General features: G+C 45.0%; 1 protein-coding gene across 1 annotated transcript in view; it reads left to right on the plus strand.

Annotated features, from left to right (window-relative positions):
• TRPC4AP (transient receptor potential cation channel subfamily C member 4 associated protein) overlaps positions 1-26,170 on the plus strand; it is a 56,070-nt gene that overhangs the window by 26,254 nt on the left and 3,646 nt on the right. Inside the window, exons 5-15 of the mRNA XM_080925196.1 lie at positions 135-190; positions 3,252-3,380; positions 7,969-8,176; positions 13,629-13,838; positions 14,279-14,445; positions 19,178-19,309; positions 20,485-20,543; positions 22,148-22,249; positions 23,291-23,374; positions 24,338-24,428; positions 25,759-25,899. Coding sequence (XP_080781322.1) covers positions 135-190; positions 3,252-3,380; positions 7,969-8,176; positions 13,629-13,838; positions 14,279-14,445; positions 19,178-19,309; positions 20,485-20,543; positions 22,148-22,249; positions 23,291-23,374; positions 24,338-24,428; positions 25,759-25,899 — 1,379 coding nt within the window. The remainder of the gene's footprint in view (positions 1-134; positions 191-3,251; positions 3,381-7,968; positions 8,177-13,628; positions 13,839-14,278; positions 14,446-19,177; positions 19,310-20,484; positions 20,544-22,147; positions 22,250-23,290; positions 23,375-24,337; positions 24,429-25,758; positions 25,900-26,170) is intronic.

Genomic DNA, 26,170 nt, shown 5'->3' on the forward strand with positions numbered 1-26,170 from the left:
GTGTGTGTGGGGAGTGGTCAGGATTCTTCCTCTGGAGTCTGGTAGTTGTGCTAGAGCATTTCTTACATTCTGTAAGTGTGCTAATGTTACACTGTCTTTCTGTGAGACAAATAATGTTCCTCCTTCCTTTTCAGTAAGTGATGATATGTCGAAGGACTGCTTGAGCATCCTGTATAATACCTGTGTCTGTGTGAGTACTCCTCCCCTGCAGTCCCAGTTATCTCCTACTTTACCTTCAGCGGCGATGTTTCAGTTGGGTGGCAGACATGAGACCTGTCTTCAGATATTTTAGGGAATTGATTGGCCTTATGAGAATCTGGACCAGTAAGTAGAAATAATGGAGAAGCATAATTCTGTAACACTTAGTAAGACCCAGAGCTACCTCAACAAGCTCCAACCTCTGTTGCCAGCATCCCCATACACAGGTGTCCAAGCAGAGGCTCACCCTTACTGTTGAAAGGTGACATGAGTTGGTAGAGTACCCGTGTCCTTTAAGATAACTTTCCTTCATTTTCCTTAGTGGAAAACAAAAGCCACAAGTCCTGCTCCAAGAAGAATGGTGAATAAAGGAAGTAATTGGGCAGAAAGAAAGCACTGAGCTCTGTTGGAAGTTGCTTTTGTGCCCGCCCTCATGTTTGGTTTAGTACAGTTCCATGAGCCTGGTCCACAGAGTATGTAATCAAACTGATATCACAGGGCTCTTGGGAAGAACTAAGTGAGTTCACAGTGAAGACACTTGTAAGGAGTGTATAAACATTGGGTTTTAAAAGCAGCATGTATGGTAAACTTACTGGTCACAACATAGCAGATCATGCTAAGTGCTGCTGTATCTCTGTCTTTCATGGAAGCAAAAGAAATCTTTAACTCTGTTTCTTGTCTCGTTCTAAAGAAGACTTCAGGTGAGTACTGCTAAGACTACAGAACGAGAAGTAGATGAGAAAGGAAAGGATAAAGAAGGGTGGGCACATAACCTACAGAAACTGGACTGACAAGAAAATACAGTGCTCCTGAGTGGCCAGCACAAATCCAGAGCTGTTGGAGTGCCTGTGCACCTGGTGGTGGTCTGTGTTTCCGATTATAATTCGGCTTTGTCAGTCATTGTACATTTCCTTAGAGCCACTTTTTTTGAAATAGGAAAAATAATTATTTTGATAATTTATTTAACACATCTAGTAAGAATATTATTCTAATCAATACAGTTTTCAAGATACTTTACCTTTTTTGTACCACATTTTTGGAATCTAGTGTGAGACTCACACCTTGAGTGTCTCATTTTGCCATGTTGTTACAGCTAAGTAGCATAGCAAAGAACAGGTAGATATTAGGGCAAAAGGTCTAATTGTCAAGAATGTTCAACTATTTTGTAGCTAGAGTTCAATATTTTTTTAAAAAAACAAAAAACAGTATAGAAGAGAGTAACTCCATAGTTGTTAAGTTCCCAATAAGGGTATTTTAAATTTTTGACCTACTATTAATCAGAGAAATTCTAGTAAAACAGTTCAGTTTTTAAAACGTTCAGCTTCAGAGATGGCCTCTGTGGTAAGTCCCAGTGTAGGGACCCCACTTTGACCCCAAGTAACAAAGCAGATGTGCTGCTGGCCTTTAATCGCAGTGTATGGAGGCAGAGGCTGGCCAGCCTAGATTACTTGTTGAGTTCTAGCCCAATGAGACACCCAGCACATTTTTATCAGTCCCTTCATTTTGAAAATTAAGTTTGATTGACACATTTATCTCACTGATTATAAAGTTCTCTTTGTTTGGAATACCCACTTACCATTTTAAAAGCCAGACTCTTGACGTTGGAGGTTATTTGCCATCTAATTCTTTTATTTCCTTCATTATTCTTGTTTTTTATTCTAGCCTTTAAATACCTTCCATGTTCTAGGTTTTCTGTAGCTAGCAGAGGTACGGTGATAATAACAGAACCTCTGTTACATGACAGCTCTGGAGGGCCACGTATGGTGAAGGATGTAGACAGGAGAGGAGAAGTGCATATGTTTGGAGTGAGCTAGGGATGCTTCTACTGAGGAGAATCCTCTGGATGAATGAGTTTGCCTGTTCCCATCTTTAACAAAGATCAGCTTGTTGAGGGGGACATTTTTCTCCTTTCACCATGTGGGCCCAAGGATCAAATTGGGATGGTTGAAACTGGTGGTGGGTGCCTTTACCCGTCATGTTGCTGTCCACAAAGCTTATTCTTGATTAAGAAAATAATAACTGTAGATAAGATATAGAGTGTAAATCACATGAGATCTCATTAACCAGATTAAACAACTACCAACAATCTGCTACAAATGGTTTAAGACTTTTATATGCTATTTTGTGTAGAAGCATTTTATAACAAGCTTTTTTATTCTACAAAAGGCGAAAACAATAGCTACATTATTTTTCTGATGGCATATCCCATAAATGTAGGCCAAGCATTCTTGATTTGTAGATTCTAGTAGCAGACACTCATCTTGTTCCTGTGTTCTAAATGGCACTGGCAGATAGGGACTTTATGGGCAGATTGTAGAGGTAACCCTCATGTGCAGTAGTGTTAATAGCAAGTCATCCAGCCTGACCTGACCAGAAGTAAGTTTCTGAAAGATTGTCCCTGGCAGATACTGTTCACCCATCGGAAGGATGCTGAGTGTCAGAAGAGTGAGTTAATGGTTACTCCAAGATCACCTTGGCTCAAGGATAGTGGCTAAATGAGAGAGGCTTCCTGCTCAGACAGGGTCACTGCACTCTCTCACCGGAATCATCCCAGACTTGGGTGAAACACGGAGGTTCAGGGATGACAAGTAATTTGTCAGGGTCACCTAGATGGACTCAGACCTCAGTTCTGACTCTCAGTGGTCATGCTTTGGACAGTGAGCATGTTCAGGTTGAGGCTGGCCTGCAGAAGCCTGTGCCACCTTCTGAAGCAGTGCCTCACACTACTGCTGGTGCTCACATTAGTCAGTGGGCTTTTATCTGGGTGATGCTGGTTGATTCTCTAAGTGGAGCTATGAGGGGCTTAGATTTTATAAGCCATCTGAAGCTGTTTGCCTCTTGCTTTTTTTTTCATTTCTAGCTCCAAATTGGGTTCCCTATTGCTCGGTCTGAAGGCCAGGATATCCTCTTATATATTCCCACAGTACGTGGGACTTCCTAGATTTGTTGACTCATGCTAGTTTTCCAAGATGGGATTATTTTCTGCATCTGGAATAGTGCTTTTTGTTATGGTCACAAGCTATTCTACCGTTTCTCCCTTCTCCCTGTGACAGACGGAAGGAGTGACAAAGCGTTTGGCAGAAAAGAATGATTTTGTGATTTTTCTGTTCACACTGATGACAAGTAAGAAGACATTTTTACAAACAGCAACTCTCATTGAAGACATTTTGGGTGTTAAGAAGGTGAGCCGTGTTCTGCTTCTGTGGGAGGGTGTCTTGGGTATTGGATTGTTTAGCCTGGTTAATGAGACAGGTCTCCTCTCAAAGAAGCTCTTCCACACCCTAGTGTTAAGTTCTTGTTCTTAGATAAGTGGGAGGTTGGGATACAAAGTTAGGTTCTGCTCCTCAGGGCGGTGGCTTTTCACGGCAGTGCAACTTAAGTACACATACAGGTTAAGTCCAAGAGTATGAAATACAAACCTCGCGTCGATGTGGTAAGTTTATTGTCATTTTTAGTGTGCCTTGCTAACTTTAGTGGAACAAGTTGTCTTTAACATGCTTTTGCTGTTGTATGTGCTGGTGACTGCTCACAAACCAGTTCTCTGCTTGCTTTATTTACTAGTGTGTGTTTCGTTCCCTCTAGTGGTAATATTTGGCCTTTGCTTATCTACCTTTATATTTTCTTAGCAGCCTTTAACTCAAGTTGATTAATTGCCTTAAACATAAGATATCAGTGTTAGCTCTGAAGTCCTGTCATTCTTTTTCCTTTCTGCTTTGCTTTGTTGTTGTTTTACAAGACAGCATTTCTCAGTGTAGCCCTAGCTATCTTGGAACTCACTCTGTAGACTGAGCTGGCTTGAGTGCTGGGATTAAAGGTGAAGACCAGCTTGACACTTACTCTGTAGCTCATCACATGTTCAAGGCTATCAGGGCAAGAGAGACTGGCTCAGAAAATAGAAACAGAAAGATGAAAACATTAAAGTTTTCTCTTCAGAAACTCAGAGGCTTCTAACAATACACCCACGTACAGCACGCCAGAGTTATAGTAGAAGCTTGTTAGGGCCCCGAGTTCACTTTCTTGGCCCTCGCCATGCCTCCCTGTCGATTGCTCTTGGCAGATTTCATGTCGTTGCTGTAGTCGTGTCCTGGAGGTCGATGTGCAGAAAGGAGAGCACCCACACACACAGTTACCCAGCTTTCAGTTAGGCCTTGCCTGCTGTTACCCAGGCAGAAGCATCACAAGTGTCCCATTGTCTGTGGGAACATATTCCCAATGTGTCCAGTCCCCAGACAGTCCCTTTGTGCTCTTTGATAAAGTGTCTTTGTTATTTCCCAGGCATCATGTGCTCTGCCCAGTGTGTGAGAGCGGCTGTCGGTGCAGGAACCCCGTGCTCCCTGGGAGTCTCAGAGTAGGAGACAGTAATTGCTCCTTCCCAGCTTTGCCCACCTGGGCATGCCTTCTTATTCCTGTCTGTTATCCGAATAGGTGATAGGTTCGACCACACTTTGTAGGTGCCTTGATATAACATATATAACTAAAGTGGAAAGGGCACCGTTCAGAATTCACCAAAAATTCCTACAGATGAACCTGAGAAAAGATAGAGCCTTGTTAACAAATGAGCATGGATATGCACAGGCATTTCACAAAGGAGAAATAGATGAACCATAAATAGACATGTGGCTTCATTAGTCAGGAAATGCAGATCTTATACCATGTGTGGTGAGAACAGAACCTAATGCGTGTGGAGTGGAAATACTTAAATGGGTATGTGCTGTGTGCCAGCACCTAGAGAAGCCCTGCCCCAAGGGCTGAGGCCTCAGTGCTTTACTGAAAGTAGGCTCTGTGTGACCTGTGCCTCGGCATACTTGTAGGTAAATGATCTCAGAAATGAAAGCATGCAGCCAGAGAGGGCCTGCCTGGTATCGGCACCTGCCTCCAGGCCTGAGAACCCGAGTTCAGTCTCTAGGAAACATAGGAGAAGGAGAGAACCAACAATATATATACAAACATAACGTATATACATACCACACACACACCTACACATATCCATGCACACATTCACATACACACATGTATACCCAACTACAAATATACATGTACACATATAATTGTATAAATGTAATTTGGAAAAGTTTTTTTGGCTTTTTTTGTTGTTGTTGTTATTGTTGTTTTTGCTTGCTTGCTTGTTTTTAGAGACTGGGTTTCTCCATGTAGCCCTGGCTGTCATGGAACTCACTGTAGATCAGGCTGTCCTTGGACTCAGAGATCTGCCTGCTTCTGCCTTCTGAGTGCTGGGATTAAACCACCACACCTGGCTAGAAAAATATTCTAAAGGATATGAAAAAACTAGAGGGTGGAGAAATGGCTTGGGGGATAAAGTACTTGCTGTGTGAGTGTGAAGACTGGAGTTTGGATCCCCAACACTCACATAAAATCCACGTGGTCTGGGTAGCCCATGTTTAATCCTACTTCCTAGAAGGCATAGACAGGGGATCCTGGGCAAGCTCCATGCTTTACTAAACAAGGTCAGTCGAGACCAGGAAAGAGACCTGACATCAGCCTCTGGCCACCACGTGAACCTTGCACAAACTTGTGAACATATAAAAACAGGAAAAAATGAGAGCACTAGAGTAAAACCAGAAGATTGTCTGTCAGCTACATGGAACAGATCCAACCATTTATTAGAAGATACTGTTTGAAGACACCCCCTGTACATATGTATATGTTGTGATGGAAAACATGTGGCTTGCTGGTCAATCAGAACACTTTAGCAGCTACTGCCCTAGGAAAGCTTCTCTGTGGGCATCAAGTAACAACACTTAGGATGTTACTATTTCAGAGCCAAACACTTAGCCAGCCTATGACCCATGTCTCCTCACACACTGGAATATAGTAAAGCGTAGGTATGACTGGCTCTGTGGGCAGCAGTGACTGTATAAAAGAAAAGGTGAGGCCGATCCCTCCTGGCGTAGTGTCAGATTACTTGGGAAATAGATTCAGGACAAATAATGACAAGTTTCTGTGCAGTGATAGAAAAATACTCAGGCTAGTGTAAGTTAAGTGGATTGGAGGGGAAGAGAAAGCAGGTGCTATCTGTAGACTATTTATTTGATGTTTGATGGTTTAAAACAAGGAAAGCTCATGGAACATGTACAGATGTAAAGGGAGTAAAAACATGAGATTGTAAACAAGCATTTTTATGTATTTATTTTACTTGTATGGTTATTTTGACTGCATGTATCTGTGCACCACCTGCATGCAGTGCCTGCAGAGGCCACAAGAAGGGATTAGACCCCCTGAAGGGAGTTTAGATAGTTGTGAGATGCCAAGTGCCTGCTGGTAACTGACTAGGTCCTATAGGAGAGTAAACAGTGCTCTTAACCAATGAGCCATCTCTCCAGGCCAGAAAGAAACATTTAAAAAAGGAAAAAAAAGAAAGAAAGAAAAGGAAAAAAAAACATTTTTAAAATAAATGAAGCATTTAGTCGGGTTATATTAGTAAAAAAACACCTGACATTGACTTCTGAGAAAGTTAATGAAATTGATTTGGTTATAGTTCTGGAGCCTCAAAGTTCCCACAGCACAACCTGAGCGGTTCTGCCACCTCATGGCAGATAGCAACATATGGAGTGTGAAGAGAACCGTGAGGACAACTGGGTAGCAGAAAATTCAGGCTTTTTATACCTTTCTCTCACTAGTAAGGAATCCCCGGAAAACCACCTTCCAGCTGGATACCCCTAATTCCTAAGGATCTCTTCAGGGTCCTACCAGTAACACTCCTAAGAGCCTAGTTCTCCACGTATGAACCGATCACGAGACTGAAATCATACAGCTAGGAATAGAAGTAAAATCCCTTTACATGCTATAGAACATCTGTTAAAAGTTATAGTAAACATTAATTTTAAAACTTTGGAAACACTTCTGATAAAGTTAGGAAGAAAAGTTGTATTCTGTGTACATGTGCGCGTCACCTCTCAGATGCTCACTGCAGTGGAGTGAGAGGTTACAGTTCACGCAGGTGCAGAGGGGAACAAAGCACCACGCAGGAAAGCGGTGAAGAGTTGGACTAGAGGGACTTGTCAGAGTTACGTATAAATCTCAGTGTGAGTCACAAGGAAGGTCTACAGTCACATCACATACCTACTTTGCTATGGAGGTTGATGGAGATATTTGTGAGGACTGAAAAATCCTTGGGAAGAGAAGGCAGACACAAGTTCAAATGGCTGCTTCTGGGAGGAGAAAGGAGACTGCAACTGGAGGACTTTGCAGAGGCCTTTGACTATGAAAAGTTTTATTTCTTTTTTTAAAAATTAACCTAGGAATAGGGACTGTAGCTCAACTGGTAGAGCGCTTGCCTGCAAAGCTCTGGACTTGATTCCCAGCACCACATAAACTGTGCATAGAGATGCACATCTGTAATCCCAGCACTCAGAAGGTAGAAGCAGGAGAATCAGAAACTCAGGTTAATCCTCAGTCATAGTTTTTGAAGCTAATCTAAGCTATATGGACCCTATCTCTAAAAAAAAAAAAAAATCTATAGGGAGAATAGTGATTTGTGACCTAAAAAACTTGAATGGTAATTTTTTAAAAGGGGGCAAAATTGCTGTCAGCACAAAGGTCAGTGAGAACAGTTTTGCCTGCAGGGTAAATGTAACCTCCGCACTGAGGTCGGTGATTCTGTTACTAGCAAGAAAAGGGGAGATTCCAGAACTTGACTGAGCTCTGCAGAGCTGGGATTTAAACCTTGTAGTCTCACTGCAGAGCCCACAAGAGAACACGCAGTTTCCTGAGGACTTAAGCATGGGGATTGTTTATTTGTGTCTTCTACAGGAAATGATTCGGCTAGATGAAGTTCCCAATCTGAGCTCCTTAGTATCCAATTTTGATCAGCAGCAGCTTGCTAACTTCTGCAGGATCCTGGCTGTCACCATCTCAGAGATGGACACAGGGAATGATGACAAACACACACTTCTTGCCAAAAATGCTCAGCAGAAGAAGAGCTTGAGTTTGGGGCCATCTGCAGCTGAAATCAACCAAGGTAAAGCTCTCTCAGCATTTACAGAGTGTAGCTGAGGCTCTTATTAAACACCTGCCTCTTTTAATTATTCATCATTATTATTTTACTTATTCACATTATGTCCTGCTCACTACCCCCTCCCAGTCACCTCCTCCCACAATTCTCTTCCTATCCTCCCTCCCCTTCTCCTCTGAGTGAGTGGGGGGATACCCAGGGCACATTCCTAAGTCAAGGAAGGTAGGCACATCTTTCCCACTGTGACCAGACGAAGCAGCCCAACTAGAAGAATATATTCTACATACAGGCAACAGCTGCTGGGCTAGCCTGGCTCCAGTTGTTCGGGACCCACATGAAGACCTGCACATCTGCTATGTATGTGTAGGGAGGTCTAGGTCCAGCCTGTGTATGTTCTTTGGTTAAACTACCTGACTCTTAGCATGTATATTCAGTGTATTAGGGCTTCTGGGGTCCACTTGGAGGATGTAAATGTCTTTATGTTTATATATGTCTTTATGTTTCAGGACCAAGTTCAATAGCTCTAGTCAGATTTTTAAAATCAGTCTAGAAGTTCAAAAACCCAATGTATAATCAGAATTACAAACACGTGTGTTTTAGCCTTCCAGGTTTCTTACAGACATAGTGTGTACCATGTTCATCATTGCAGCATTGTGATGACAAAGGACCATGAAGAACTCAAATGCTCGGCAGTGAGAGACTGCATACACTATGGATGTCTGCATAATGATGATAGGGTTTTGTAGACCTATCATCTGTACTTGTACTGTAAGATAGGGAAGGTGAACAAGACAGCACAATCTCTTGCTTACATGCTTAGATAAAGAAAATGAAGGGTACAGTGAACTGTGGGGTTACCTACTTAAAAGTGATTGGCAGTATTGCCAGGACTTCCTACTGTGTGCTTCTTCTTACTGCATGCTTCTTCCTACTGTGTGCTGCTTCCTACTGTATGCCTCTTCCTGCTGTGTGCTTCCTACTGTGTACCTCTTCCTACTGTATGCCTCTTCCTACTGTGTGATTCTTCTGTGCTTCTTCCTGCTGTGTGCTTCCTACTATATGCCTCTTCCTACTGTGTGCTGCTTCCTACTGTGTGCCTCCTTCTACTATATGCTTCTTCCTACTGTGTGCTTCTTCCTACTGTATGCTTCTTCCTACTGTGTGCCTCCTTCTACTATATGCTTCTTCCTACTGTGTGCTTCTTCCTGCTGTGTGCTTCCTACTATATGCCTCTTTCTACTGTGTGCCGCTTCCTACTGTGTGCCTCCTCCTGCTATATGCTTCTTCCTACTGTGTGCTTCTTCCTACTGTATGCTTTTCCCCACTGTGTGCTTCCTACTATATGCTTCTTCCTACTGTGTACTTCTTCCTGCTGTGTGCTTCTTCCTACTGTATGTTTCTTCCTACTGTGTGCTTCTTAGGCTATTGGATTTAGAACACTGTATTTGAGTTATTTTTTAAAAAGCTACACTAATCACTCCAATTATCTTTCTTTTAGTGGTGTAAGGAGTTGAACTCTGCCTTGTGTATGCCAAGCAAACATGTGATAAATGAGCCGTCCCCCTTCTTTTGAGAAAAGGTCTCTTTACGGGTGCTTAGGGTAGCCTTGAACTCACTATGAATCTAGGCTGGCCCCCAATCTAGCCACCTAAGTAGCTGAGACTTTTTTTATTTTATTGTATGTGGGTGTGAGTTTTAACCTTACATGTATATCAGTACCATATGTGTGCCTGGTACCTGCAGAAGACCACATTGTTTGGGACTGGAGTTTCAGATGGTTATGAACCAGCACGTGTATTCTGGAAATAGAACATGGGTCCTCTCTGGAAAGCAGCCAGTGCTCTTAACTACTGAGCTGTCTCTCGAGCCCCCGTGGCTGTGATTTTCGGCCTGTGCTACTCTGCCTCACCAACTGTTAAGTTGATGAGGTGCTCTGCTTGGAGCCCGGCGGAAAGGTATAGATGATTCAGTTAAATCACTTATATGTCTTTAAAGTTAGTGGTTGAGGATAACAGCTAGAAATTAGAAACCAATCTTTATTTTTAATAAAGTTAATATTAAACATGCGGGAGGAAACCATTACCATCCCAAGGTAGCATCCTCACGGTGCTCTGTAAATAGTGCCTTGTTTTGTAGCCATTTGCTGGGTGCACTTCCTGAGATACTCTTGCTAACGGGGTTTTGATTAATTCATAATTCTAAGACCACTTTTCTTTGATTTGGGGAGTTGAAAAAAATTATTAAAATAGCTAGATTCACTTGCCTACTTGTGTAGTTGTCAAGGTGGCTCAAGTAAAGGTGCCTCTAGGACTGGGGACTGGAGTTCAGTCCTGGGACCCACATGGTAGAAGGAGAAAACCAACTATTACAAGTTGTCCTCTGACCTGCGCCTGCCTGCTGTGGTATGCCACTACCACCACTACCCACAAAGAAAAGAAGGCTCATTTAAAAACATTTAGATGCCAGCGAGGTGCTGATAGCTTAGTGGTTAAAGCTCATGCTGCAGGCTGGAGAGATGGCTCAGTGGCTAGAGCACCGACTGCTCTTCCAGAGGTCATGAGTTCACCTCCCAGCAACCACATGGTAGCTCACAGCCATCTGTGATGGGATCTGATGCCCTATTCTGGTGTGTCTGAAGACAACTACAGTGTAATTATACATAATAAGTAAATCTTAAAAAAAAAAAAAAAAAGAAAAGAAAAACTAAAATTATTTATCAAATTGTAATGGGCATTAAAAATTTGATATTCTTTTAAAAGCCTCTTTATGACTATTGCCTTAGTAGTAGTAATCATAAAAGAATTTATTTTTAGAGAAGTTTCCTTAAGGAGTTAGAGATGATAATAGTTAAGAGCACTGGCTGCTCTTTCAGAGGGTCTGGGTTCAGTTCCCAGGACCCACATGCTACATGCCTTACATGCCTTACATGCCTTACAGTCATCTGCAGATGTAGTTTCAGGGGACCCAATGCATCTGTGAGCACCAGGCGTGCATTGGGTCTACATAGTGTCACACACACACAAGTCATTTTTAAGAAGTATTTTTAATGTATTCTTTTGACTTTTGCTTTTAAATGTTCCATTACGGGAAATGTCACACTTGGGGACATAGGAAGAAGACGCCTGTACTCCCTGTTTACTTAACACCCAGCCTGGGATTCTCAGTCCACGGCCTGTGTGTGCTGTGTGTCTCTGCTCCATTGACTCCGTACTACCTCACGGCTTTGTATTTTGAGGGGAAAAGTTGGGCTATTGGTGATGGCATTGAATCAGAGCCCATGTCTGCTTAGTGCTTGCTCTCAATGGATTGCACCCCTAATCCTTTTGGATTTTTTTTTTTTTTTTTTTTTTGAGACAAATGATATATTTCAGTGTTCTACAGGATGATTTTTTAATTTTGAGTTAGCTGTGCTATGCTACTGGGGCTGGTCTCACACTCCTGTGGCCATTTGATCTTTTCTGACTTGTCCTCTTGGGTAGCTAAGTAACTACAAGCATATGCCACTGCAGACCATGCTGTCCTTCCAACTTAAAGATCCACCTGCTTCTGCCTCCCAAGTGCTGGGATTCAAGGTGTGCACCACCATGCCTGCTTCAACATGACATTTTCACGTGTGTGTAGAATGTGTTTTTACCATAGCCATCCTTCATTGTTCTTTTTCTCTCCTCCCACTCCAGCAGATCCCTTACCTTGGGTGTGTGTGCACGTGCATGCACGTATGTGTGTGTAAGAGAGACAAACTGCATTTTATTAGGGCATTTTGTTTGTTTTGTTCTTACAGGCAGGATCCTAGAAGAGGGTTTATTTGCAAGAGCCTTGGTTGCTCACCAGTAGTTACACTACTGAGGAACTCTTCCCTCTCCCCTAGTGATAATTGCCTATAGGTAACCAGGTAGGGGGAGAGCTGTCGAACCTCCCCTTCTCTGCCATTGCTGTTTGCCTATTGGTCCTCATTGGCTCTCTCCCCACCCATGGCACACCGCTGGCAGACCAGTCGTGTGCAGGTCTCGCTCTAGTAAACAGAGTTTCCGTGAGGTAAAGAATACAGTGGCAGGCAGGGTTGGGTATCAAAGACAGTGTGTTTCCTCCACTCCCCCCTTTCACTCTTCCCTTCTGTCTACCCCTCTTCCCTGAGCTTTGAAGGGGGTGACAGGGACGCCAGTTGATGGCATTACACTCAAGCATCGTGTGCTCTCAGCACTTGCACTGGTCGCCACCGCCTACTGCAGAAGGGAGCATCTCTGTCCAACGCCGACAGAAGCAGTCTGATAGCACATCATGTCCGAGGAGTAAAGCAACAGCAGGAGCTTCCCCACTGTGATCTGTGGCCTACTCAGGCTAACAGTGCCAAACATAGAGCTCCTCTGTGGAGCAGGCTTCCGCTCCTATTAGAAAGCAGCCGATTCCCCAACTGTTAGCCTGCACTAACATCCTTGGGAACTTTTAGGTAGTGGTAGTATAGCATGCAGGAGCCCCATCTGAGGAAGGATTTTGTGGCAGTCCTCCCCTGGCCCCAGCAGCTTAAGAGCACCATCTGGTACTTGTGGCACTTCAGGCAGCACGAAGGAGGACTTCATCTCAGTTCCAGCGTCATTGTCCCACAACCTGCACCAGAAGTGTGGTGTCTTCAGCAACAGGGCCTCACATCCAGTTTTTGCTGTTTGTTTAAAGAATGTGTTTTATTTTTTAAATGTGTATTGAGTTGTATGTGCCATGTATGTGTGCATTCTCCCGAAAGCCAGAAGAGGGCATTAGATTCCTTGGAAGAGTCTGTTATATTCTGTATGGATTTAGCACATGTGTTCAGTTTGCTGTTGATAGACATTCAATGATCTCTGAATTTGTACCATTACAGAAAGGACATCACTGAATATCTTTCTATAGATTTGTGTGTTCATTTGTGTGTATGGGTGCATATGTGTAGGGGTTGCTATTTTCATGACTATCCTAGAACTTACTCTGTAGATCAGGCTAGCCTTGAATTCATAGAGGTCTGTCTGCCTCTGCCTCCAGAGTGCTGGGATTAAAGGCATGCCTGGTTACTTAACTTATTTTTTATTATTTTATGTATATGGGTGTTTGCCTGTGTGTATGTACCTTGTGGCTGTTTGGTGCCCAAGGAGGCCAGAAGAGGGTATCATATCCCCTGGAACTAGAGTTACAGACAGTTAAGGGCTACTGTGTAGTGCTGGGAATTGAACCGAGGTACTCTGGAAGAGCAGACTCTTTAAACCTCTGTCTGTCACAGCTGTCTTCCCTAGCTGGATGTGGTAGCATGTATCTGTAATGTAGACTTGGGAGGTAGAAGCCAGAGGATCAGAAAATCAAGGCCAGGCTAGGCCTCAGACCCTGTCTCAACAGAAGAAACCACAACAAAAGGGACAAAGGAACTGTTCCTATCGTGGTTCAGGTTTGTAGAGCTGTTTTGTACATTTCTTCTCTTTCTCTCTGTTTGCAGCTGCTCTTCTCAGTATCCCTGGATTTGTGGAACGGCTTTGCAAACTGGCAACTAGAAAAGTGTCAGAGTCAACGGGCACAGCCAGCTTCCTTCAGGAACTGGAGGAATGGTACACATGGCTAGACAATGCATTGGTGCTAGATGCTCTGATGCGAGTGGCCAATGAGGATTCTGAACACAATCAAGGTACTTCTATAGGTCCTCTGAGTGGTGAGTATTTTCTTGGCCCCTTGGAAACAATGATGATCTTTCTGTGGAAAATTATGAATTACTTACAGTAGAATTTTCCTTAATGTGGTCCTACACTGAGATGCTAATAAAACTTTAATTTTGCTTCATAAAAAGAAGAAATAAAGAAATCTGAATTTGTATAAAAAGGGATTGAATAAGGATGCAAAAGCCACTGAAAATAATCCTATACCACATGGCTTCTGGTGATTTCTGCCAGATGTTTAAGGAAAATCACACGGACACTTTGTAAGCCTTCCATAAAGCAAACATTTCTCAGCTCATTCTTTGAGACAAGGTTTACCTTTATACCTTGAGTGAGGTTTTGTGGCACTTAACCCCAGTCTCTTCACAGCAGACCTCTTCATAGAGTGAATCTCCTCAGGAGCAGTGCCTCACTCACCATACGGGGGCTATGCCAGCCTCCACTGTGTTTCCTCCTCTAGGCTCTTCGGAGGAGAGTGGGCTGCCACATAACTCAGCCAGGGCCCAGCTGCCCCAGTCCATGAAGATTATGCATGAGATTATGTACAAACTGGAAGTGCTTTATGTCCTCTGCGTGCTGCTGATGGGGCGTCAGCGAAACCAGGTGTGTGCTCCTCCAGCCCCAGAATGGGAGAGCTGAAAGCAGAGCAGAGCCTTCGGGGGCCATGAGTATCTCCACCGGCCTCAGAAGGCGTGCACTCTGACCCAGCAGTATTCACTGTTCGCCTCCTTGTAAGGAAACCAGACTGATTCTAGATTCTCTTCTACTTATAGAAGCAAATATTTTTATTCATTCAGCTAAATATGAGACGTACTTCCTTCCATGTTTTTCAGTGAGTATTCGCCCACTACAGGTCAGAGACTTGGAATCTTTCCTTTCAACTCCTGCTTTTTTATCCCATCATGTGGATGGATGGATCATTTTGTTTAATCTTCAGTGATAGAAGTATAAACTAGAGTCTGTGCTTCAGGCAGCATTTCTAGGAGGTGACAGTGTGCAGGCCAAGAGCAAGCATTTTACTTCAGTAATATAAGATTAAAGACTGATGCTGTGTGCATGGGTGGTGATGTCACACACTTTTGAACCCAGCACTCAAGAGGCAGAGGCAAGTGGAAATCTGGAAGTTCAAGACCAGCCTGGTTCACAGAGTGAGTTCCAGGACAGCCAGGGCAGCACAGAGAAACCCTGTCTACAACAAATCAACAGACTGATGCTGTACCATCAATTGATTATCTAATACTAAATGATCAGCCCTAAAAAGGTGCATACAAGTAACGCTGGCTAGACTAGGCAGGGTGTGTGCGTGTGTGTGTGCGCGCGTGCGCGTGTATATGTACATAACAATTCAAGAAGAAAAAGGAGCAAGGGGAAAGGGATACATTGGAGGGTTTGGAGAGAAGAAAGGGAAGAGAGAAACGATGGAATTTTAAAAACCAGAGTGGTCCTTGTAGGTGCAGTAGAGCAGCTGCCAGTCCGATGTGGGATCAGGAGGCTGGGACAGAGCCTAAGCTGGGCAGATGCTGTGTGGGAAGGGGAAAGGCTCCCTAAGCCTCAAAGTAGGACAGAGGAACAAGATTTTCTTAGGTAGGTTTTTGTCTGATAGAAGCAGTTTAAAGGGAGGAATGATTTATTTTGGCTCATGATTGCTGAAGTCCGAGTTCTCCTGTTTGGTTTTTTTGAGGTTGTACAGCATGGCTGAAGTGTGTGCAGAGCAAAATTGCTTACTTCGTGTCAAGCAGGAAGTCCTAAATATAACGCCCTAAGGACATTCCCCTAATGAACCACTTCTACCTAGGTGCAGTGGTAAACTGGGAAGAGCCAGAACTATGGATGAGATGCCAGGGTTAGGTGGTCTCTCCTCAGCCAGCCTTGCTGAACTTTACTGCCCTGTATAGTGACTGTGGCTAATCATAGGGTTGGGTTCCAGCCTCGTTCATTCTACAAGAGGTAGCAAGGGCTTTGTTTCATATTGTGAAAATAATTTAGTAGACACCTAATTCTCATAGTTGATACAAAATAGTATCAGTGGGACCTGTCTTCCCTATGGGTCCCAGCATCCTGAGTATTTCCTCTAATAGCTCTTTTATACTTATAGAAACAAACATGTTTATGCATTCAATTGAATATAAGACACATTGTCTTTAATGTATTTTGGTGATTGTTTAGTTTACTACATGTGAAAGACTTGGATTATTTCTTTTCTATTCCTGTGTTTTAATCCCATAATTTGTTTAATCTTTATTGATACAAGTGTAAATTAAGTCTGCCTTGGGTGTTATCGATAATGTTTCCACCACTAATGGTGTGAATGTGTTATTTATCATATATAAGGTCTGTCTTTTAATAAGAAGAGGAATTGTTGACTAAAAAAGTATGGATTTGTAAATTTGGGGGATACTGTCAAGCCATCCTCCTTCTGCAGGAAGTACACCGGCCTGCCCTGTCACCTACAACATTTAGACATGGCTGGTGTCAAAATGATGCTGTATTAGCCAGACTTTTGCATTGATGACCAGACACCTGAGAAAAGTCTCATAAAGGAGGAAAGGTGTATTTTGCCCATAGTTTCAGAGATGTCATTTAATTGTAGTGGGGGGTGTGGTAGAGCAGAGCAGTTGTGCTCTGACAGCCAGAAACACAGGGGGAAGGAGGGAAGACAAAGTAGATCCTTCCTCCTTAAGTTTCTGAGGCTCCTCCAAAGTAGAACCACCAGCTGAACACTGAGCACCAAGCCGTGTGTGTGTGTGTGTGTGTGTGTGTGTGTGTGTGTGTGTGTGTGTGTGTGTGTAGAGTGTACATATGCATGGATACCTCTGGCCAGGGGAGGACACAAGATCCCCTGGAGCTGGAATTGTAAGCCACCTGATGTGGATGCTGGAAACCAAACTTAGGTCCTCTGGTCATTAGCAAGGTAGGGCTACATAAAAATGAGAGAAAAACCTCAGGAGAGCAACCATTAAACCTGTAACAGTGTGTCTAGAATAGGAAGTGTGCTGTCTTGAGGTGAGCTCCAGTGGTCTGGGCACCTTGCCCTGTGACCTTGTCATGGTAACTTTCATGACATCTCTCCTGGACAGGCTGTAGATGCCCCCTGTAGTTGTTGTAGGTACACCTTGGGTCTCCACCGTGGCTTGGGTTCATGCATCACCTTCTCAGAAGCTCCCTGTAGGGCTCTGATAATATACTTACAGGATCCTGGCTTTGCTTGAAATCTCTGTGAAAGCTTCAGTGATTCCATAGCTCTTGCATTCTGCATGCCCACAAAACCAGCATCGCGTAGCTGCATATGGTGCTATAAATCTATCATCCCAGCATTCAGAAGGCATGAAGATCCCAAGGTTAGAATCAATCTGGGCTATATAGCAAAACTGTCATAAAAACAACAAAATTAGTATCCCAAAAGCAGTACCGAGGTATGCTACTAACTCAAGTAATGGCTAGGCCCGCTTGGACTGTAACTGCTGTGGTCTTCAGTGTCTGGGAAGCTGAGCCTGATTGAAAAGGGCTATAGATGCCTGTGTGAGCAGGGCACCTTGGCAGCCTCTGCTCACAGGAGAATGCTTCAGATGAACTTATGATTGGAGCCTGGGGTGGTTAGGTGCAGTCTAATCCTGGAAATGCTGTTGGGCACTTTCCTTGTTCTCTCCTGTTCCTGTGCAGAGGGCTTGGCTTTTTAATGGCCCCAATCTCTTTCCCAATCACATCCTCTTTATCCACAACTTTCAACTCCTTTTTTTGACTAGCCCACTCTGCTTTTTAAACTCTTCTTTGCTTTTTGCTCCTAGTTATCACTAAAATTGCCTAGAAGCAGTCAGTAATAGCCATGCCACTGCCCAAAAGCTATTCTGTCTTAAAATTTTCCTCTCCACAGCCTGCCACATTTAAACTCAGCCTCCCACTTCAGGAGATGGCAAAATATAGGCAAATTATTTGCCAGAATGTATCGGGATTGTTCTCTAGATCCTGTTCCTATTGAAACCTCACGAGCTGTTTCTTTGGTTTGCTCTTGTTTGGTATTCTGGTCTTTTTGAGATCCCTCTAGAACTTCCTGTTAAGCCTTGCTGGATCTCTTCTTTCTCCTCTCTTCCTTTTCTCTCTGACAAACAAGTTCTGAAGATGTAGGGACTACATAGTCTGGTTTGGCCAAAGCAACAGCACTGCATCTCTAGATCCCTGTTTTCTCTACCAGGTTTTGTGTCGTTGTGAAAGGCAGTCTGAAGGAGGAAGGTTTGTTCTAGCTCACTGTTTAGAGGGATCAGTCTTTGTGGCAAGAAGAGCAGTATAACAAAACAGTACCATATGACAGCCTGGAAACAGAAACAGACAGGGAGGGGACAGGGACAAGATACTCTGAAGGATACTCTCAGTGCTTTGCTTCCTCCAATAGATGTCCTAGATTTGAGAACTCCCAGAATGTCACTGCAGATGCCAACATCAGTCAAACTGCTTTCTCCTTCACCATCTGAAAAAGCAAAAGGTTGTTTGAGATGTGACTGTTGCTTCAAACTGAGACGTTGAGCTTTTCCTGTGATTTAAGGGTATTTCCTCAGGGCTGGAGAGATTGTCAGTGTTTAAAAGTGAGGCTGTTCTTCCAGAGAATCAGGGTTTGGTTTCCAGCACTTAACATAGCAGCTCACAGCTATCTGTAAATTCAGTTCTAGGATCAGACACTCTCTGGCCTTCATGGGCACCAGGCATGCATGTGATGCACAGACACATTTGTAGGCAAAACACCCGTAAAATTAAAAAAATAAAAACAAGCTAAAGAGCATTTTTCCCCTTGGTGTTTATGTAAGTTTGCCTGACTGTGTATCTATATACCGTGTGTGTGTGTGTGTGTGTGTGTGTGTGTGTGTGTGTGTGTGTGTGTGTGTGTGTGTGTTACCTTCAAAGGCCAGAAGAGGGCAATGGATCCCCTTTGGAGTTACAGAAGGTTCCCAGTAGCTATGTAGATGTTGAGACTCAAACCCCTATCTTCTGCAAGAGTAGCCGGTGCTTTTAACCACTGCTTTTAACTGAGCCATCTTTCCAGCTCTTAAAAATATTTTCTAAGCCAAATAGGATGGCTTATTCCATCTGGTGAATTGCAGGCCAGCCTATAACTAGAGGATCTGATGCTGTTTTCTAGCTTCTCATGTGCATGTTCACTACACACGAGATGGAAGGAAGATTTTCTGTGTAGTCAGGGCGGAGGATGTATGGAGGATGTCTTTAGATGACAGCACTCACTACTGGCAACTGCTTTCTTCACCCTGAGGATGGCTGAACTGGAGGAGAGACCTTGCTGATCTTATGCACACATTGGTCTCAGTATTTCTTCCTTACTACCCTACAGGTCCACAGGATGATTGCTGAGTTCAAGTTGATCCCAGGACTCAACAATTTGTTCGACAAACTGATTTGGAGGAAGCATTCAGCATCTGCCCTTGTCCTCCATGGTCACAACCAGAACTGTGACTGTAGTCCGGTAAGCAAGAGAGCCTGGGAGTAGGATGTTAACTGCAGTTACTTGTTTTAAGAGCCACTGCTGACCCTGAGGGTCTCATTCTTGTAGAAGAGAGCAGAAACAGTTTGTAGTCCAAGAACTTGCCTCCAGCTGTGTCTCAAAGCACGCTGACGGGGTGTTGAGTGAGCATCAGAAGTCCTTTGTGCCACTCACCTTTGACTGTGGCACAGAACCTCTGAAACTGTTTCTTGGACTAGGAGGGTCATGTGCCTATTACCCCCAGAGCGCCGCCTTCCCACGACTCTGCAGTACCTGGTGCCATGAGTTCTCAAGCCTGCATTGTGGGACTTTTCTCAGTGCCCTGCCTCTGACCTTGTCAGATTCTTTTCATTCTTCATCTGAGTTAGTAATTTAGAGTGAGTATATTTTAGATAATAAGTCTGATTGCCAGACTTTGTTCGTTATGGAAACATACTGTGTCTTCTGCTTTTGCAATTTTTCTCCAATGCTTTGTTACTTCCTTCCTGTGGTCTCTGGAAGATGCTGCTGTGGTGCCGGCAGCTTGCGTTTGGGCCTTTACACATTTGGGGTTGCATGTCCGTCATTCTCTGATGTTTGGAGGCAACCTTTGGGGACCTGTGCCGCCTCCGCCTTAGACACTTCTGCTCATGCTTTAGGGGGAGCTTCATTTCGGTTTATTGACCCTGCCACTCTCAGGGCTTCTTACTTCTGGGAGGCCTTCACCAGCCAAGCCTAAACAGCTCACAGCTCGGCTCTTCCTGCTCACTGCGGGACATAGAAACCATAACCATGTTGTGACTAGGCCTCTCACATCATCCACACATTTGAACTCCTGAACACCTCTGCCCTAGCTCTCAGGGCCAGGCCTTTCTGATTCTTATACATTTCCCTTTCTACCTTCTAAACTAGCCTCACAAATAAAAGGACTTGGGTGTTTTGTTTTGTTTTTTAATCCGGTATGCTAGGATGTTGTTAGCAGAAATGTCTGCATTAGTTTACCTTGGCACTGGTCAGCTCTGAAGGTCTGTCTGACTTTTCAACTAAAGAAAACCCTCATTGTGCTGGAGGACAGGGAGGAAAAGCAGGGTAGCAAGACAGGGATGTCACCAGAGCCCAGCCCTGTTCTATTTAGAGGTATTGTGTGTGACTAATTTAGCTGTAATAATGTGTTATAGGATATCACCTTGAAGATCCAGTTTTTGAGACTTCTCCAGAGTTTCAGTGACCACCATGAGTAAGTATGAGTGTCCTGGAGGCGTCTTCTACAGGCCCTCCCTGGCTCTTCTCTCTCCTCTCTGACCCAGGAGCAGTCTGTAGGGCTGGCGGCAACCCGCAGTATTCTGGTGTGGCTCTGACCCTCAGCCTTGAAGGTTGACTACCCCTCCTTCCATCTAGGTACTGGGTCTCTCCTCTACCTTCACACCCACCATCAAAGAACAAAGTGCTGCTCCTCTTTGCCCTTGGAGAAGTGCACTGGTCTAGTGACCAGCCTCTGAGCCTCAGAGAGTCCCTGACTGGAAACATGGAGGCTCCTACCTCTACAGTGAAATGTGTTGACTCCCCCTTCCCACTTTTTTGAGATATTCTACTCTAATTTTTAATGGTTAAGCGTTTAGTAGAATGTACAAGAAAATGATTGTTCACTATAACAGAAACAATGCAGGGGAGGGAAACCGGGATTCTTGGCATTGGCATTTAGGTAAGGACCTGACAACTGTGTGTGCACAACGAAGTCGATGCACTGGATTTAAGGCTTCCATGAAAGGTCCAAACCCTGACAGTGCTGCAGGCTAACATGAGTTTTAAGTGTTGGTTTAAATTTTTGAGACATTTTACGAGTTAATAGAACATGCCTGAGGACAGTATGGCCTAGGGGTCTCTATCTCTTCTTTTGTGATTCTGTCCTGTGAGAGCATCTCTGGCTGAAGGCACCTGTAGGTGACAGAATTGTACTGATTTTCACTCTGTGTTTCTGTCCCTGTCCTAGCTTTTGTCACACTCTCAGTCAGCACTGCTGCGTACCTGAGTCAGTGGAAATACTGTGACCCCTGCTGTCAAGTAGGGTATATCGGGAGAGGTAGTTTACCATAAGAGAAGGTCACCAGTCACAGAATGCCTGATGACAAATAGGCATGTTGTGTGGGAACAAAAGAGCATACTCTGGGAAAGGACAGTTGCCAACTGTCCTGACTGACTGGCAGTGCTCAGTGCCTATTTCAGAAGCAGTTTGTGAGCAGAGACCTCGATAAGAGAGTTCTAGCCAGAAGGCCCCCATGCAGAGAAGCCCCTGTAGGGGGCCTGGCTGCACAGGGCCTCAAAGACACAATCACTCCCTAGGTGTTAACACAACAGATGCTTGAGAATTAGGACAAGCATTTTCAATAATGACATGGTCCAAGTCCTGTTCTGAAAACTCACTCAAGGAGCTGTGCGCGGGTTCCCTTCCTGTGAGAAACAGCTGAGGAAGCTTCTGTGCTGCACAGACTGTAATGACAGGCCTGGGTGGAAGAGGAGAGAGGCTGTCAGAGTTGGTCAGGTCTGCATCTGTGACTCTGGCCCTGAGAATGCTGCAGCAGGGCGAGGCTCAGGACTAAGATGGCAGATGGGATTGGACGTGCTGAGGTGCAAGGACTTTGAGAAGTCATATAGAAATGTTTAATGTGCAACATGGAGATGCCAAGGAAGGGCTTGTTAGTGAGCGACAAGCACTCGTAGAAGTGCTGGTGGACTCTCAGCTCCTCCCATCAGGAGCGAGTGGAGGCAGAACTTCCTGCCCCACTGCAGAGCTGCTCAGCTGCCCCAGTCCTGCCCGTTACCCTTTGAACTCATTTGTTTCAGGAACAAGTACCTGCTGCTCAACAATCAGGAGCTAAATGAACTCAGTGCCATCTCTCTGAAAGCCAACATCCCTGAGGTGGAAGCTGTCCTCAACACTGACAGGTGATCCTGGTGGGAGACAGCTGTGGACACAGGGCTCCCAGGAGGGCACACACAGGTGTGCGTACTTGCGCTTTCTCACACGTAGCTACCACTCAGCACTGGCTTTGTGTGCTGGATATTCACATCTCCTGCATTTCCTAACTGAGCATGACAGCAGCCCTCAGAAGGAAGTGTCATCGTCATCTTCCTCTCTACATGACAAAGGTAGATGACGGAGGTCTCATCTGGCCCCCTGCCAAAGGTCAGCTATGCTCTGTCCTTCCACCTTGTCCTGTACAAATGGCCTCTTTACTGGTTCCCTCATTTCCTGCCCAGTGGCAGCTGTGCCAAGCAGGCTAAGAAGAAGCAGACCCTTCAACCCCTGCCCTATGTCTCCCTCATCTTTGGGATCAACACAGTGACATGCCAGGCTCATGGGAGCTTGTGAGGTGTGCACCTAATCTAGCAACTAGAGTCATAAATCCCAACTTCTGCCTGTAAGGTGGATCCATGCTGCCCCGGTCTCTACAGGGGATGGAAATGGAACAGCTGTGTGAAGAGAGTTTAAGGGCCCAGACACCATGACAGGCCTAATCATTTTCTCACTACTGTCTTTGCCTCCATAGACAGGAAGCTGAGGCCTGGAAGCCCACAGCTGAGCTGGAACTGACCCTGGGGCAGGAAAAAGAACTTTGGGTTCTGCCCAATTGGCACAGATTTTATTCCATCTGGCATACTCTGCTGTGGTCTGGATTAAACCCATTTGTGATGTAAATGAACCTTCTTCTGGCAGTTTGGAGCCCCATCTGGCTCTGGGTGTGCCTCTGCCTCTTGCCAGTAGGTCTGAGGAGGGAAAGCTGACCTAAGGAGCAGGAGAAATGCACTTGGCTATTGAGCTGACAGCTGCACAGTCTCCGAGGTCCTGGCACACGGTGAAGAGACCATCCTTGCAGACTCTGACATTCCCCATTCTTTCATCCATCCACACCAACACAGGACCAGTTCAGTGGCCTGTCAGCCATTCAGATCTGTCACCAGTGCTGTCTATCCCTTTGATTTCAGGAGTCTGGTGTGTGATGGCAAGAGGGGCTTACTAACTCGGCTGCTGCAGGTCATGAAGAAGGAGCCAGCAGAGTCTTCATTCAGGTAAGGAACAGCTGTACTGTGAGGGGTCTAGGACCAGGGTTCCCAGTGGGTTAGTCTCCAGTACCTACTCCTTACAATTGAGGAGGTGGCCACTGGCTCCATGGGACTCAGCTGGTAAGTGTATGTATCCTTGTCACAGGCCAGCAGGGTGTGCTAGGAGGTGACTGAGCGTTCATCCGGCTGTCACTAGAGAGGTAGAGCACAAATGGGACCCAGGCTATGACTGTGTGACTACCTGGGACCATGGGAAATAAGCATGAAAAGAAGGAAACCTGCTTCAATGCAGTATGGGAAGAAATAGAGCCGGGAACCGTCCCAGGAGCCATCTGCTAGGTGGCTAGGCACCAAGGAGGAGGCTGCAGATCTCCCACCCACCTAGGTGGGCTGGGGTGGGGACATGAGGGTAATAGAAAAGAGGATTCCAGCAGGCCTAGGTACAAGGCTCTGTTCCTACAAGGTCCCTGTCATCTCAGCCTCACCTATTCAGACCCTCCCTCAGGGATCCTAGCTGAGCCTGTGGGCCACTTGGTGTCTGTTGGCTCTTCTCTAGACCAGCTCAGTGACGTCCTTCACACATACCCTTCTGCTGGCCACACATCCCTGGCTTCTAGGTCTATGTCCTTCCAGTATTTTGAGAGTAGAAAACCTAGAGTCATTTTACATGAAACTTACTAGAGGCTGCTCTTTAAGTCCAGATGCATCTCCATGTGCCCATATACCATAGAAACCTGTTCTGGTATAGCCACAGGAAAGATGGTCCCTGCAGCGCTGTGAGCACCATATATGAGAACAGCAATTCTCTTGCTCATTGCTGTGTCCTCAAGACCTAGGGCTGGGGTCTAGGCTGGAAAATGTTAAGTAAATGTCAGATACTTGGCTGCAAACCACTCTGGGGGCATTGAGCCTGCATCAGGGGAAGACAGCCAAAGCCACCAGGGCCAGGGGTCAACATTTGGGTTACAGGTTTTGGCAAGCCCGGGCTGTGGAAAGTTTCCTCCGAGGGACCACCTCCTATGCAGACCAGATGTTTCTGCTGAAGCGAGGCCTTCTGGAGGTATGTGGGAAACTAGGGTGTCGGGTGGCCATCCTCCCCAGGCTCTCTCATTGATTCCTTGTGCTGAGCCTTAAGGAGTTTGGTCAGGAACAGACCTGTTCTGGTTGTTTCTAGTGCACATTGCTCCAGAGTTGCCAGCTGTGAGCTCCCTGTAGGTACTGAGGGCTGAGGGACTCGGGTAGTTGTGCAGGAATGTAGAATGTAGAGTTACACAGCAAACCCTTTGACCCTGAGGATAATTTGGTATTGACTAAAAGTTAACAGATCCACCAACTAGGCAGATACATGAGCTGGTCCGAGGCCCCCAACACATATACCCAGAGGACTGCCTGGTCTGACCTCAGTGAGAGAAGACATGCCTAACCCTTGAGAGACTTGAGGCCTCAGGGAGTGAGGAGGCCTGGTGGGGGTGGGGGAGAAAGCAGGGAGGAGGAATGGGATGAGGAACTGTGGGAGGGGGGCAATGATTGGACTGTAAAAAAAAATAAATAAAAGTAATTAAAAAAATACTCCTTTATTGATTTATGGCCTGTAACAAAAGGAAATTGGAGAGCAAATAGCCAGAATTACAGTTGGGTTTTTTTTTTTTTTTTTTTTTTAGAAAATTAATATGAACATGGAACCATGAATTGTAAAAAAAAAAAAAAAAAAAAAAAAAAAAAAAAAAAAACAGAAACAAAAATGGCTGCCAGTCAATGTCAGCTCAAGAAAATGAACTGAGCTTGGAAACCCCAGAGCTTTAGACGCAGAAGCAGGAGTTGTGCAAGTTCAAGGCCGGACCCTGTTTAAAAACAAAAACAGAACAATAGTGAAAAGAAGTAAGGAGTGAAGAGAGTGCAGGAGAGAAAGCAGAAAACAACATGGAAGTATTGGGGACAGTTTCTCAGTGGAGGAGTTAAGTTGGCTTATCATTCTAATAAACATGTTTATATGTTCTGAGCTGTTTCATGTAAACATAAGACAGTGCAGAAGGTCAGAATATATGCTCTGCCCTTTTATTCTAGGCACTAGTGCTCAAGGCAGCAGCCCTTGTTAGGTCTGAAGACAGAGAACCATGTAGGTAGCTGCAAAGCAAGTCAGAAGTTTTGTGTATAGTCAGGGAAAGAGAATAACACATACCCACCCAGTTTCCCCTGCTGAGGCCGGTTACCTGGCTCTGTCCTTGGAGCCAGCAGTACCCTCAGAAAAAAGCCTCAACAAAGTCAAAGGTTCCATCCACCTATATGCTTGCTTGAAGCAAGTGGGTAGTTTAAGCTCCAGGCAGCCTGAGTGGCAAACAGGAAGGGGGCAGACCTGTCCACACCCTCACCCTGTCCCCTGCTCAACGCAGCACATCTTATACTGCATTGTGGACAGCGAATGCAAGTCGAGGGATGTACTCCAGAGCTACTTTGACCTCCTGGGAGAGCTGATGAAGTTCAACGTTGATGCATTCAAGAGATTCAATAAATATATCAACACTGATGCAAAGGTAAGGCCCAACCAGGGGCTCCGTGGTGTTAGCTGCAGCACCAGCTGTCTGTGAGCTTTGGCCTGCCCATCTTCAGGGGTGGTCACCCAGTTGGGAGAGTCTGGGATTCAGTGGGGCAGTCTTCTGCAAACGTTCACTATACCTACTCTGTCTCAGTCTTCAAACCAGACCCTGTGACTATTGGAATGAGAACTTTGGTGTTACAGTATCTTAGCAGCCAGCCCGGAGAGCAGGTCCCTCCGTGTGTCCCGTCTGCAAAGTAGTGGAGCTG

The sequence above is a fragment of the Micromys minutus genome (assembly GCF_963924665.1).
Source record: "Micromys minutus genome assembly, chromosome: 11".
Taxonomy (NCBI): domain Eukaryota; kingdom Metazoa; phylum Chordata; class Mammalia; order Rodentia; family Muridae; genus Micromys; species Micromys minutus.